The sequence below is a fragment of the Dermochelys coriacea genome, chromosome 4 (genome assembly GCF_009764565.3).
Source record: "Dermochelys coriacea isolate rDerCor1 chromosome 4, rDerCor1.pri.v4, whole genome shotgun sequence".
NCBI lineage: Eukaryota > Metazoa > Chordata > Testudines > Dermochelyidae > Dermochelys > Dermochelys coriacea.
Window position 1 is genome coordinate 28,825,849 of NC_050071.1, and position 16,060 is coordinate 28,841,908.

General features: G+C 42.9%; 1 protein-coding gene across 8 annotated transcripts in view; it reads right to left on the reverse strand.

Moving 5' to 3' along the window:
• EMCN (endomucin) overlaps window positions 1-12,251 on the reverse strand; it is an 83,260-nt gene extending 71,009 nt beyond the window's left edge. For 3 of the 8 annotated variants that reach the window (XM_043513330.1, XM_043513327.1, XM_043513328.1), the window contains exon 1: window positions 11,989-12,249. In XM_043513330.1, the coding sequence (XP_043369265.1) occupies window positions 11,989-12,073 (85 nt within the window). In that variant the 5' untranslated portion in view covers window positions 12,074-12,249. Of the gene's footprint in view, window positions 1-11,988 lie in introns of all 8 variants that reach the window. The other 5 variants (XM_043513331.1, XM_043513332.1, XM_043513329.1 and 2 more) reach the window with 4 other exon arrangements.
• Between the last annotated feature and the right edge of the window lie 3,809 nt (window positions 12,252-16,060).

The window sequence follows — 16,060 nt, forward strand, 5'->3', positions numbered from 1 at the left end:
CTAAACGAGTATCTTTCTCGTATGCTTTGATGTTGCAGAGGAGGGATGGGTGTCACTAACAGTTGAGGCAGTAGTCAATACAGCATCCAGAACAGGATGCTGTTAAGGGGCAATGAAGAATCAGAGGTAGAGAGCATGGCACTACTGCCACTGTCTGCTGAAAGAGAGACAGCGAGATAAGGTTCCTCGTGTAACCCACACACCTCTTGGGTACGGTGCTCTGTCCTGTATAGTGGCACTGAGACCACTTAGAAATTAATGAATCTGCTACAGCCGTAGCTAACAGCCCTGTGCCTTTTAGCTCATGCAGCAGAGGCTCATGCAGTTAGCTTCAGAAGTCCCAAGTTCAGTCCTGCCCGCCTACAACCGGGGTCTGTCGGCATTATACTAGCAGATTAAGTCACTTTCATCTCTAAATTCCTATGACATTACAAAGTAGGTGCAACTATATCACTAAGTTAGCATGCTTATGAAAAGGGGTGTATCGGGGTACCTATATGTAGTGTTTCAATTATTGGCAGCATACCTCTAGTACTGTATTATTCTGCAAGTATTTTAATACCAATCTTCCTCTTGATATTCACTGGAACCCCCATCAACCAACAGCTTCAAACGGAATCCAGTAATTCAGCAAATATATTTTCTGCCGTCGATATCATCTACAGCAAATACAGTAATATACTATAGCACCCTTCTGTTAAAAGAACACCATTCCCCAAAAGACACTCTGAAGTTGCATTAATATAATAGGGTGTTTGGACAGCCATCCTTTCAACACTAGAGTGATATATTTCCAAGGCTCACATGCTGTGCTACAAGCTGGAGCTAAATTCTGCAGCAGGGAGCCCTGGATTCTGCAGGCTTGGATTTCCATGGCAGCCCTCAAGCAAATTTTAAAATTTTTATTGAATCCTCTCTGAAACTGAATAACTACCGTCATTAAAGTACCACCAGTGTCATTTACTTAGATATTCAGTTCAATTGCATAAACGTTTAATTTTCATTGTGCTGCAGCATTTTGTATTAGCGTATTGGAGAAGCTATCAGGGGGAAGCTGAAGTTTTGTCAGCTCTGAGAGGGATATGTGGAGCTTTTTGGCATCTGGGGAAGTAATTGGGCCAGAGGGCACTTGAAGCTATAGACATGGTTGAAGGGATGAATCTCCTCTTTCCCTTCTTCTCTTGAAGGGTTTGATGTGATCATTTTTAGGGATGAGGGGGTGTTGACTTTCTAGTTCCTTGTTAGCAACTAGCTTTTCCACTGCTTCTAACAACAACTTTTCGCTTAAATGGCCAGCTTCAAACAATTAGCAATGTTGACATTATTAGATGTCCAAGTTCAATCACGCTGAGAATATGGTTAATGCCCTTAGCCTGAAATCATCTCTCTGAGATATATACAGCTATTGACATATAATCACTGTATTTGTTTACACTGCAAAGATTATCATCGCAGCCTTAAAGGCTAAGATTTATTTATTTTTTAAATAAAAGTCAACATTCTGTGTTGGGGGGTGGAACCTGTGGCAAATTCTGCAGCCAGGAAGTCCTGGGATATGCCAGACTGATTATTTCTAGTCATTATGAAGCAAAAAATTCACATCTCAGACCAGGAGGGTAATCACATTATAAAATTGTATATAAATTATTATATAGAAAAGAGCTAGATTCTTTGGCCAGGAAGACAGCAGATGCTAACCTTACTGCTACTGTTTTCCCCAGACTAGCTAAAAATCAAGGTTTTTGGAATATTAGTTAGTGTTGCCTCACTAGCCATACATGTCAAGCCCAAATACGAATCCCTTTAGTATATTAATATTCTGCTAAAAATGATAAGAAGAAAGAATTAACAACTCATTACAACAACCAATGATTCAATGAACTTAACCCTAACGCTTGAATTGCACCAGTGTTCTTCAAAAAAGCTTCAACTCTGTTCACTTGAGATGTTAATACAAACTGAATGTTCTCTTTAAAAGGATTAAATATCTTGTAGGATATCAATGCTGGAGTATATCTCCCATGCTGGCAAGATGCACAATTTCATTAGAATGATAAAGCAAGGCAGAAAGGCTACAGAACATGTATGTGATAAAGAAATACCACTCTGGTATTTGCTCCTTGCTCTCAGCCACCTGCAGTGTGCTGCTATCTACAACCTACAGCAAACACACAGAACATCCCAGTGCAAGTAAAAATGAGATTAAATGTTGTTTTGAAAATACTTTGTCAACACATTGGAGTGGTGGGGTAGGGAAGGCTGTGATACAGGTGAGCCCTGTCTGTTTTCTCCTACAGTCCCTGGAGCCGACCAAGTTGCCCATCTTCTTCACCACAGATTAGACTAATGGTCACGTCCCCCTCCCGGAAAAGGAACATTGTCCCTCTCAGAGTCCAATTCTAGGCCTGAACCCAGGAATAATTACCACAATTCCATATTCAGCAAGCTCCTCCAAGTCAGAATCTCACCCCTGCCCTCCCACCCCAAAGTAAGGCAGGTTAAAATGCAGCAGTCCTCCAGCCCTGCACTCTGGGGCCCATCTCCAAGCCACACATCCATGAGCCAACAATTCCTCCAATTACTATGCGCCTCCACAATTCCTCCAGGGCCTCCACATCTCCGGCAATTCTCCATGCTTCTTGCAGCTCTTCTCTCACAGCCCTCCACTCAGCTGTTCTGCAAGAGGGCTCCCTGCAGCATTCCACTCCTCGGGCCTCTTTACTTGGAGTCCCACCCCTGCTCATGAGAACCTCCCTCCAGAATCAACTCTCTGGTTCCTGGGCTCAGCCTGCACTGAGTGAGCTGGTTCTTCCCCTTTATTGAGGATTCTCTGCAAAAGTCTTCTGCTCAGCAGGGTTCCCCCACTCTGGCCAGTTCTCTCCAGCAACTCCTATCCATAGCACTCTCCCAATAGTGAACTTCACCAGCAGCTCTTGACTACTGTTCTTTTGAGTCTCATAGAGCTCTTGACTGGCAACTATCACCAGTTCCTTACTGCTCCTTCCCTTTTCACAACTGCTGCCTGAGTCTTCATAGAGGCCAGGTGCTCTCTATCAGGCCTAGCTGAAAAGGAACTAACCCATCACAGGAGAACTGGACCCATTTCCTCTTTAGGGTGCCTTATGCACTACTGGAGCAATTCAAATGGCTTATATCACAGGCCAGGATCTGGCCCAGGGATTCCAATACCCCATTTTAAAAATGGTCAGCTGTTTCCTTGCATGCTGGCCTGGTCTTGGGCTTGCCAAGAGCAGATTATGGGATTTTATTAGAGCCTGGCCTAGATTCCTGACTTGCTGTATGGAAGCAACAGTTCCTACATATCCACTGGGCCAAGTTCTGTGTCAAATGAAACCCCTTGCAATCCTATTGAATTGGCCATAGTTTTATAGAGTCCCAACACTGACAGACCTTTTTACTAACCAATTACAATGTACATTTTTAAACATGGTATTTATAAAAAGTAGATGATCAGTCTTAAATTTGCTTCAGCATAAAATTAGAAAATCACTGCAGTACAAAATCAGTAACATCTCTCTGTGGGTTGATGCTCTGTGGTCTGAACATTCTCTAAACTATAATGATAGCTTCTCGACAGAATGTCACCAGTTAGAACCTTCATTAGTCTAGTCGGAGACAGTATGTCTCGAAAGAGTTTTGTCACTTATGTATCCACAGATTTTGCAGAGGCTGGAGATAAGCATGTAGGTAAACAGAAGGTCAAACACTGAGCTTCTTACTCATTCTTTAATTAGAAAAAGCTGATTGAGTTCAGTGGATATTTTGCCTCTGGATTTGGTCCAGATATAGGAGACAGAAAAACCCAGAAAAAAACACACCAAAATCATTTCAAGTGAGAAAATGTATGAAAGCAAGACAGCCTCTAGTTTGGTATTTTTAATATTATATAGTGTCATGTTTGCAGCCAGAGGTGGCTGAATTTAATATTCCCTAAGGATCCAGCTTCAATTTGTTCTGGCTGCACATCATGCCCTGCTCACCAGTCAAGTGAGCTATTTCTATTCTCAGCTTGTGTTTCCTTATCTTATCCACCTGCGTTGAATCTGACTTTGTGTTTGGGAGTAAAACATACTATGGAACAGAACAAAAATCGTAAGTTTACCTTTGAAATCCACAAGCCATTATTGGCCCAACATGAGACAGCAGTAATGAGTCAAAGGAATGTGTCGGGAGGGAGAACACCAGCTGCCCAGGAACTAAAGCTCAATTAAAGGCTAGAGTAAATTACATTTACTGCAATTTGATGTTTGAAAATGTCCATCTTGCAAATTGATTTCAGATGTCCCCACCTACTAACAACTGGCAAACCCCAAAATGTTTAGAATGCAAGTTCAAGTTCAGTTCAGATAAGCATCCAAAATTCAGCCAATTACCCAAAGCCTATTCAATTTCTTGAGTTTGCAAAACTGAGCTGATGAGCTGATACAGCATTTGAGGTCTCAACCAAAACAGGAGGGGAAAGGGACACAGAATGGGAAGAAAACATATTCAGGTGTTGCAATAGCTCAAAAAAATGGTTCCCTTTGCATCTAGTTCCTAAAACAAATGAAGGTTTGTGTATATGGGGACATGGGTGAGGGAAGGAGAGGAGAACAATTTGTCCATCTCTTCTGGCTACAATTAACGATACTTACAAACTTAAAGCACATCTAAATAGAAATGCAAACAACCATCATTTGAAAGTGCTCCTGTTAATTAGTATCATTTGACTCAAGCTGCAAAGCTGGAATCTGGCAGTTTGATTTGTCTGGTTATAGAGATTGGGTGACCCACAAAGCTCAGTAGTGTTCAGATCTGGGGGATTTGGTTTAGGTTCATCTTATTTAGGGTTTGACACAAAGCCTAATGAAGTCAATGGAAAAACTTCAGATGGATCTTTGGATCAGGCCTGTATTGCCAAATTCTGCCCCACCACCATCCACACACCTGCCCACCCACACTAATTTAATAGTACCTTTCTCTGCAAGTACTCCTGTTTGTTTCAAATGCCTGATTTTGACAGGACAGCTTGGTGGGCAAAGTGCTACTCACTGTCAGGAAGAGTCACAAAATCAGATGCTTAGTGAATAATATGTACTGTGCTTTGAAGAAGATATGCATTGCAGAAGTGCTAGGTATTATTCTATAAGCACATGCTAATGCCTACACTCCACTGAAAATAATTAGAGAACAAGCTTCCCTTTAGTCTTGGTTCATTTCTTCACGAAAATAAATCTTGGTGCTGACTCAGAAGGAGTGTCTGTATTTGATCATCATCAAAGGTGGGGATCATTGAATTGTGGAGGTAAAAGCATGGTTACGCAGGTGCTGTCAGAGAGAAGGCTTTGGATTCTTCGCCCATGGCATGTTATTTCAGGAAGAAGGATTGCTAGGAAGAGATGGAATCCACCTAATGAAGAGAGGGAAGAGCATCTTTGCTGGCAGGCTTGCTAACCTAGTGAGGAAGGCTTTAAATAGGTTCGCTGGGGGATGGTGACCTGAGCCCGGAGGTAAGTGGGATACCCGAAGGAAACACAAGGAGGAGAGTGCAACAGGGGAAGCCTCCTGATTCATACTGAGAAAGTAGGGCAATCAGCTAGTTATCTTAGGTGCCTGTACATGAACGCAAGAAACCTGGGAAACAAGAATTGGAACAAGGAAGGAAGAATTGGATGTCCTGGCACAGTCAAGGAACTATGTGATTGGAATAACAGAGACTTGGTGGGGTAACTCACATGACTGGAGAACTGTCATGGATGGATATAAACTGTTCAGGAAGGACAGGCAGAGGAGAAAAGGTGGAGGAGTTGCACTGAATGTAAGAGAGCAGTATGATTGCTCAGACCTCCAGTACGAAACTGGAGAAAAGCCTCTTGAGAATCTTTGGGTTAAGTTTAGAGGTGAGAGCAACAAAGGTGATGTCATGGTGGGCATCCGCAAAAGACCACCAGACCAGGTGGATGAGGTAGATGCGGGTTTCTTCGGACAAGTAACAGAAGTTTCCAGATCACAGGCCTTGGTTATCATGGGGGACTTCAATCACCCTGACATCTGCTGGGAGAGCAATATAGCAGTGCACAGACAATCCAGGAAGTTTTTGGAGAATGTTGGGGACAAATTCCTGGTGCAAGTGCTGGAGGAACCAACTAGGGGCCATGCTCCTCTTGACCTGCTGCTCACAAACAGGGAAGAATTGGTAGGGGAAGTAGAAGTGGGTGGCAACCTGGGCAGCAGTGACCATGAGATGATCGAGTTCAGGATCCTGACAAAAGGAAGAATGGAGAGCAGCAGATATGGACCCTGGACTTCAGAAAAGCAGACTTTGACTCCCTCAGGGAACTGATGGGCAGGATCCCTGGGAGGCTAATATGAGGGAGAAAGGAATCTAGGAGAGCTGGTTGTATTTTAAAGAAGCTTTTTTGAGGGTGCAGGAACAACCATCCCAATGTGCAGAAAGAATAACAAATATGGCAGGCAACCAGATTGGCTTAACAGAGAAATTTTTGGTGAGCTTAAACACAAAAAGGAAGTGGAAACTTGGACAGATAACCAGGGAGGAGTATAAAGATATTGCTCAAGCATGCAGGGATATAATCAGGAAGGCCAAAGCACAATTGGAGTTGCATCTAGCAAGGGATGTGAATGGTAAAATGAAGGGTTTCTACAGCTATGTTAGCAACAACAAGGTGGTCAGGGAAAATGTGGGACCCTTACTGAATGGGGGAGGCATCTTATGACAGATGATGTGGAAAAAGCTGAAGTACTCAATGCTTTTTTTGCCTTGGTCTTCACAGACAAGGTCAGCTCCCAGACTGCTGCACTGGGAAGCACAGTATTGGGAGGAGGTAAGCAGCCCTCAGTGGTGAAAGAACAGGTTAAAGACTATTTAGAAAAGCTGGACATGCACAAGTCCATGGGGCTGGATCTAATGCAGCCGAGGGTGCTGAGGGAGTTGGTTGATGTGATTGCAGAGCCATTGGCCATTATCTTTGAAAACTCGTGGTGATTGTGGGAGGTCCCAGACGATTGGAAAAAGGCAAATATAGTGCCCATCTTTTAAAAAGGGAAGAAGGAGAATCCAGGGAACTAAAGACTACAGCTTCACCTCAGTCCCTGGAAAAATCAGGAAGCAGGTCCTCAAGGAATCCATTTTGAAGCAGTTGGAGGAGAGGAAGGTGATCAGGAACAGATAAAATAGATTCACTAAAACAAGTCATGCCTGACCAACCTGATTGCCTTTTATGATGAGATAACTGGCTCTGTGGATATGGGGAAAGCGGTGGATGTGATTATCTTGACTTCAGCAAAGCTTTTGATACGGTCTCCCACAGTATTCTTGCCAGAAAGTTAAAAAAAAGTATGGATTGGATGAATGGACTATAACGTGGATAGAAAGCTGGCTAGATTGTTGAGTTCAACAGGTAGTGATCAACAGCTTGATGTCTAGTTGGCAGCTGGTATCAAACGGAGTGCCCCAGGGGTCGGTCCCGGAGCCGGTTTTGTTCAACATCCTTATTAATGATCTGGATAATGGGATGAATTGCACCCTCAGCAAATTCGCAGATGACACTAAGCTGGGGGGAGAGGTAGATACACTGGAGAGTAGGGATAAGGTCCAGAGTGACCCAGACAAATTGGAGGATTGGGCTAAAAGAAATCTGATGAGGTTCAACAAGGACAAGGACAAGTACAGAGTCCTGCACTTAGGACGGAAGAATCCCATGCACTGCTACAGGCTGGGGACCGACTGGCTAAGCAGCAGTTCTGCAGAAAAGGACCTGGGGATTATAATGGATGAGAAGCTGGATATGAGTCAAGAATGTGCCCTTGTTGCCAAGAAGGCTAATGGCATATTGGGCTGCATTAGTAGGAGCATTGCCAGCAGATCGAGGGAAGTGATTATTCCCCTCTATTCGGCATGGGTTAGGCAACATCTGGAGTATTGCATCCAGTTTTGGGGCCCCCACTACAGAAAGGATGTGGACAAATTGGAAAGAGACCAGCGGAGGGTAACGAAAATGATTAGGGGGCTGGGGCACATGATTTACGAGGCGAGGCTGAGGGAATTGGGCTCATTTAGTCTGCAGAAAAGAAGAGAGAAGGGGGATTTGATAGCAGCCTTCAACTACCTGAAGGGGGGTTCCAAAGAGGATGGAGCTCAGCTGTTCTCAGTGATGGCAGATGACAGAACAAGGAGCAGTGGTCTCAAGTTGCAGTGGGGGAGGTCTAGGTTGGCTATTAGGAAATACTATTTCACTAGGAAGGTGGTGAAGCACTGGAATGGGTTACATAGGGACCTGGTGGAATCTCCATCCTTAGAGGCTTTTAATGCCCGGCTTGACAAAGCTCTGGCTGAGATGATTTAGTTGGTGTTGGTCCTGCTTTGAGCAGGAGGTTGGACTAGATGATTGAGGTCTCTTCCAACCCTAATCTTCTATGACCCCATAGCTCACAGCTCTTTGGCCCAATTTCTCTCGCAGCTGTCCCTCCCTCCCTGTTAGCTCTTTTCTCCAGGTAATAGGTAGTTTGAAGCATGATGAATCGGCCCAGGAAGCATTTCTGTGCTAAGGTATATGTATATTTTGGTGCAGACTGGGATAGCGGGAAATGTGGTTAGGCGAGAGCACTTTAATTCTAGAGTCAAGGAATTCCCATGTCCACTGTGAAGTTTGGGATTCAGAGAAGCCTTTAGACTAGAGTTGAGTTGTCAGGAAGGTTCTGGGGCTTTTATTTTGCTATCAATGGATCCTGAACATCTCTAGATTCATCCAGCCTCCAATAATACGCTTGTGCATGAGAGTCCAAAGAATTTCATATCAAAACTCTATTGGAAAAATTTTACAAAAATATTGCGAGCTCACAGACTGAATTTAGATCCTAAAATTTTCCAGTCCTGTGGGGGCTGCCAACTTCTCTCTCTCTTTTTATTTGTTTCTTGCAGGAGGCTGAGTCCAGTATTCATCAAGCTGCAGTTAATCCCTGCATGCTAACGAAGATGACAAATACATGTCCTTTTGCGGAGAACATTCCAAAACACTGCAGATCATAATAGTTGCATCTGTATGTATGTATGTGTGTGGAGAGGTTCCAGACAAATCCACAAATCGCAAACATTTCAATGAGAGTTGGGCCCAAAAAGCACAATTTGGATGCAGTTCCAAACTTCTCGATAGTGTTGGGATGGGAGTGTTCACCTCTTAGGCTATGGTTTGGCTGAATCTATAATTTCAACTAAATATAATTCTAAAATATGACAGTGCCTCCTATTAAGTGGGATGAAGTCTTTTGCCAGAATGTGGGAATATTTACAATCAATTGCACAAAAAGGGATGCACACAGGACTGTACAGTTTTGAGATACATTTGAAGGCATCCAACACACATTAAGATAAGGAGACGCAAAAAGCGGCTCTGTCATTTCCTGCTTCCATTGGTAGTCAATACCTGATGCTTCAGAGGGTGATGTATGTCCTCCCAACACACCCTATAATGCTCCCAGACAATTGTGAAAGGCCACACATTATCTGAAGATATGAGAAGGGGAGACCATTGGAAGTCTTCAGGGTATGTCTAAAGTGCAGCTGAATGGAACACTCCTACCCTTGGCAGACACTCAAGATAGCGGAGGTGGAGCTAGCTTGCTAAAACCAGCAGTGTGGGGTTGCAACTCAGGGACCTGGATCTGAGCTTGAGTGGCTAGTCAGAATTTCTGCCAGAGCTGCAATTTCCCACTCTAGCACGAGCCCTACCACCATGAGTCTTTCCACCCAGGTCACTGCTAGCTGCAATGAAAGCATACTCTCAGAGACTACAGGAGCAGCCAGTTAGCTTTGAGAGGGCCACTTACTAGGTCCCTAAGATGGGGAACATGTCAACTGACTTTAAAACAAAAGTGAGGTTGCCTTAACTGCATTTTACTTAAAGGGACACTGTCAATTTAAATCACAGTTACTGCCTGACATTTTTTACCTGCTGTTGCTACAAGGAACACCTAGGATTACTGTAATCAAATTAAATTAAAGGAAAAATAACCCTCAGTTTTCTCAGTTTGTTCACTTTGAGCATTTGACAGAACTTTGTGTGTATAACAGTTTCACTCTCCCCATATAGTCTCTGGGTGGGTCTTTCACACCACAAAAGAGGAGAAAAATATTTTTAAAAAATAGGAAAGTGGGATTATAAAATAACAGAAACTAGCAGGGGGATTCAGTAGCAAGTGTTGTACCTGAATTTGCTCATCTCATTTTTTGAAACTGATCAGATTTCAAGTTGACAGTGTCCCTTTAAATAGGATTGTGTCAAACATGAGGGGATTCCTTTCTGTCCTCCACAGATTATCAATTTATGAAGTTTTCCAGCTCCACTCACGTTTCATTTGTATGGTAGAGATGGAGACATATGCTTTGTATTTTTCCACCCATGGTCTTCCTTTTTTTCTTATTATTTTACCAGTGGGGTTTCAGCATGTCTGCCTTGAGTTTAAGATTTTTTTAACAGAATAAAATAGTAACAAGCACATGACCATTACTTGATGATATTGGCTAATTCAGCTTGATGAGCACTACCCAATCATTCCCATTCAGCGGCAGGAGAGGTGTTAGGAAATGCATTCTACAGAAATCGTAGCTCTCCTTTGCATCCCCTTTAACCTGTGCATGTTGCTTTCTAATAAGCTTTTACAAACAGCACCGCTGAGCCCGCTCCTAGTGAACTAATCCCACCTTGCTTTTCAAAAGACCTGCAATGAAGTCAAGGTTTAACAGTGGCAGGAAGGCTGCTCATTCTAACCCCAGCAGACAGAGCATAAATAGCAGCCCAAGCACGTACTTTCAGAGTTCATACTGACCTGGAAGGATTTGAAAAGCAAATTTTCCTGTAGCAACAACATTACCTGTCAATCTCCATCATGTTTTTAACAGCAATGAGTCAGAATAACAACACAAGTTACACCGCACAAGACACACTTGTTTATTTGTGCGTCAATTTCTAACATGTAACCCAAGTAAAAGTTTGAGGACACAGTGGCCTGCAATTACTTAATCCCTTAATAACAGAGTTTCTATTCACTGGGTAGTAGCCAGTCACTGAAAGCCATCTGCTCTAATGACATCTGTAAAAGCTATGACTACAGATCTGCTGCATAATGGGCCAACAAAATGAGAGAAAATCAGCTTTGTTTTCAAATTAATCCTTGAGAAAGATGATGAGATGATAGTTTAAATTATAGTTGCTTCCCTCTCTAATGAAAAGTAATTTATTCTGCTTTGAAAGTACAGAAACTTTTATGCAGAAAAATATTAGAAAAAGCAGGTCAATGGCCATTATATCACCTAGTATCATCAAGTATTTGGAGGTGGGAGTAACTTTTTCACATTGCAGAACTAAAATACTACTGCCCTGGGCATTGTGGGATTACACTGGAGGAATGTTACAAGTCTACATATATTTGTGGTCAACATACGCTGGCTTCTGATAAGCAGACTTGGCCAAATTCATTGCTGGTGTAATTCGAGTGAAGTCAGCAGGGTTACACTAGGACACACTGAGTCCACTTTAAGTTCCCCAATGTGTTAATGGTATTTTCAAATCTGACAAACATTTAAAATCCTTTTAACAGTCCCCAAAAATATATTTTTCACAGGAGAAGAGGGAAAACATTTTTTGAGTAAATGGCTTTTCCCACTTGCTGGGTGTTTTTAATCCCTCAGGTTTGGGAGGCTTATGACAGCTGGACAGAGATAGACCACTGAAACCAATCGGTCAGTAGGCTATTTCACTATAGACATTTAATTCAATTAAAAACCAATGCCCTCCTTGCAGTGCCTCTTCCTCCAAATGCAGTTACTCAGCCCATACACGTGGGAATGAACCACTGAGCTGCTATAGTACAGTGAGGTGAAGCCTAGCAGAAACCCATAAACTGTGCCCAAGCGCACTTAGCTGCTTACCAAGAAAGTCAGAAGAGTGACAGAGAACAGTGTACTCTTACCATTTGCAGTGCAGATGCTGAACATGGCCAGGGAGAGGAGGGCAGCTCCAAGCAGCTTCATCCTTGTAATCTGTAGCATGGGCATTCCCTTGCAGAGCCAGGCAGCGTGTGTTCTCTCTCTCTGTGAGGCAGGCCCTAATTAGTAAGTGGAAAAGGTGTGCAGAAACCATGCAAAGTCACTGCCCATTCCAGCTTATTTTGGGGACTTTGATAAAGAACAGGAGGAAACGCAGCATATTCCCTCTGAGAGTTCAATACAGAGGAGACTTATTGTTTCAGTCCTTACAGGAACTCATTTCCTTTGGCAGTCAACTGTGTTTTTGTTAATACTTTATTTTGTGTTTTTTTCAGCCCAGAGGCCAGGAAAGGTTCTAAAGAGAGGCAGATCTTTCTTTAGAATGGTGTACATCAGACCAATTTTTTGTAACATATTTTGGATATTTTTAAAAGAGAACACTTAATAGTGACAGTCCAAACAAGGGCCATTTTATAGCAACGTATTGAAATACAGAGCAAACTGCAATTTAATATAGTCTGCAACTGAATAAATGGTAACATTTTAAGACAGGAAACCTTGGAATTCCAACTGCAGGGCCAGAGATGACTCAGAATCAACAGTGAGCACAGATGGCCTGGCATACTGGTAATTGCTGCTGGTCTTTTGCCATCTCCCAAAGAGAAGGGAATGCACCATGAACCCAAAATACCTTTCCCTTACCCCGAGGTTATGTCCCAGGATGGGAAGATCTAATTATGAAATGCAGTCTGAGTAAGTCATACTCTGCATTTGATATGAAATGGCAGGTCATTTTAACAGCCACATTCCATAGCCAGAAGGAGAGGCATTTGGACTGCCTATGAGAAACTTAGATTGGCTAACTCCCATTCTGTACTCAGTGCAGGAGCATTCAAATGATCCTTGGTCAGTCACTACTGATACAGTTGGTCATAAATGGGCTAAAAAAACCCTTCAGTTTTTCTCTAAAAATGTTGAAAATTTCAAAACTAGCTGTAATCACTGCATCCAGAGTCGGACTCATAGTACCATGAGGTATATTCTTGTTCTGCTGTACAGTGATTTCTAATCTTAATTCACTGCACCATGTGATGAGACTATATCCTTAGAAGTGTAACTCTCTACCAGGCTTTCTAATGAGCTAGAGTCCTCCTCTACTTTGACCTCCCCTCCTCCTCCTTCTCAAAAGAGATCTTGGTGGAGCTCTGTGATACAGCCATTGGTGCCAGCTGGCAAAGTGTTAGGCAAACTCTGTGCCAGCAACTCCTAACAGGCCTGACAAACTCACTACATCTAACACTATTTATAGTATTTATCCTGCAAGTGTCTTGTAAGGTATCACATGAAAGGTGGTGACACACACTGGACATTAATATCATAGTGCAGTGGTTCCCAAACTTGTTCTGCCGCTTGTGCAGGGAAAGCCCCTGGCGGGCCCAGCCAGTTTACCTACCTGCCGCATCCACAGGTTCGGCCGATCATGGCTCCCAGTGGCCGCGGTTCGCTACTCCAGGTAAACAACCAGCCCGGCCTGCCAGGGGCTTTCTCTGCACAAGAGGTGGAAGACGTTTGGGAACCACTGTCCTAGTGAAACGTGTGCATTGACACTATATGAGGAATTACGTATTTTCTACTGATATTATGCTTTCAAATACATATCCAAGGGAGACACATATTTCTTCCAGACTGGAGGGAAGGTAATTATCACTCCCATATGTAAATTAAGCACTGTGATCCAAACACACTGGGAGCTACATTTACAGGTGAAGTAAACAGGAAAAACAAGTTAACATGGGGATGAGAGGGCAACATGGTGCCAGCACACTGGAGAACAACCAGCTGGAACACATTTCAAAGGTTTACTGAACTATAACAGAATGTGTAAGGACAACACCCTGTTATTCAATTTACCGAAGAACACTCTTGGAGGAGGGTTTTTGATCATTTGGTTGTAGGTTTGACTGAAAACCAGCAAGTTCTGCAAAAAGGCTGAGGGTGCAAACAGCATTAGACTAGAATTGTGGTCTGTTAAGATGTAGTTTCTAGAAAGTGCATTATACTTTTGTTTTATTTGTACCCAATTCTGTTTCCATTACCCTTACTTAAATGCGGTGCTTAACTTGTGTCAGGGCTGAGCCCTGGCACCTCTAGGCTCAACAGTTAATAACTGTGGCACCTCCGTGTTTGTCGTGTCAGTTATGAAAGTAAAAAAATTGCTTTGGCCCCAGCACTTCTTTCATTACAAATTAAGCACTGCTTAAATCTCTATCATTGTTAATAAACTTATTCTCATGTTATGATAAGTACATCTCAGTGCTTTGCGATTAAGCGAATGTGTGAAACCTGAGTTGTAACCTTCCAGCTGTATGTATACTGTCTCGTTAGGAGGCAGCTTACTGGGTTATTCCTGTGAATGGCCAGAGACAGGGACTAGATAGTACAAGGGAATGCTCTTCAAAGGCAGGTTTGGGAATTGGGGTGCACCTAATGGTAACCTGAAAAGCAAAATAGGACTGTCAGAGTCCTGCGAGAAAACCATGAGGAACAACTGACCTCATGAACTGCCTGATCTAGTAATTAGCACAGCATACAGTAATATGTGGGTAATTTGTTCCTGTTGCTGATAAAACAAGAAAAGGGGGTGGGGGGAAAGAGGCTCAAATATACCCAAATATCCCAAGAGAACCTGCTTCAATACAGAAATAAAACCCTCTATGACTGAACATTTTTAGTTGTCACCTAGCACCCTACACTGGAACCCATACAGAGTCTCAGACAACTAAAACCCATACTCAGTGGGGATCCCGACCTGAAAGAAATCTTTCACGGACCCTAACTTCTGGCCTTCACTTCCCCCTTGCCCCAACCTCTCCATGCTCATTATCAGAAGCAAGCTTCTCACAGACCATGACACACCAACTCAAAGCAGCACCAGACCCCACCAGAAGAACAGATGCAAAGCCTGCAGACATATCTCCACTGCTACAATGATCAACGCCCTCCCCCCCACAACACACCTTTCAATTTCAATGGATCCTACATATACCTATCCCAATACGTGGCTGTGACATTCAGTACCTTAAAATAGCACCATGAAACTCCCATATTCACCACTATGATATGATTAGGATATGTTTGGTACAATGCATGCTTTATGGGATATCATTTGAAAAGTCTTGATCTGTTGAACATTAATATCCTGTTTGATTGTTTCAGAGTAGCAGCCGTGTTAGTCTGTATTCGCAAAAAGAAAAGGAGTACTTGTTAGTCTCTAAGGTGCCACAAGTACTCCTTTTCTGTTTGATTGTATGTGCTATCATTATATGGAAATGTATGAAGTAGTGCTGTATGTGTCACTGAAATATGTTGTGAGGTTGGAAACACCCACAACCAGCTTGTCAGGCACAACAATGGAATCCACTCTCCCAAGGGCCATCCCAGAGACTTATCAGAGGGAGCACATATACAATGGAGACTGCGTGATCCCCATGTCACAGCAAAAGATCTTTCCAGCAAGCTGGAAGAACATATAAAAGAGGGGAAGTGATATCATCACTTGGCCTCTCCCTCCCCCAACTCAATACCCGTAGGAATGTCTGGAAGACAAAACTTTGAACTGGGGGAGTGTGGTCCCAGGCTGGAAAAGAGTCCCAGCCTGTGTATTGAAGATCTGTAACCTGCTTGTACTATCTATCAGGGTGAGACACTGCTTGATTCAAATCCTGTTTAGTTTGTAGAACTTACACTGCAAATTTATTTTTTGTTTCTTAAGTAACCAACTCTGATCTCTATGCCTGCTACTTGTAATCACTTTCCATTTATATTTCTGTAGTTAATAAACCTGTTTTATATTTTTCCTAAAAGAGTGTGTTTTGGTTGAAGTGCTTGGGAAATCTCAGCTCAGTTTACAAAGGCTAGTGTGTGTCCTTTCCACAACAAGGGAGGAGCAAACTGGATAATGAACTTACATTCGTCAGGCTTCTCTCCACTGCAAGATGTCACAGTCCTGGAGTGCAAGAATGGGGAGCTGGGGGAAATTGGCTGGAGTCTCCCTCT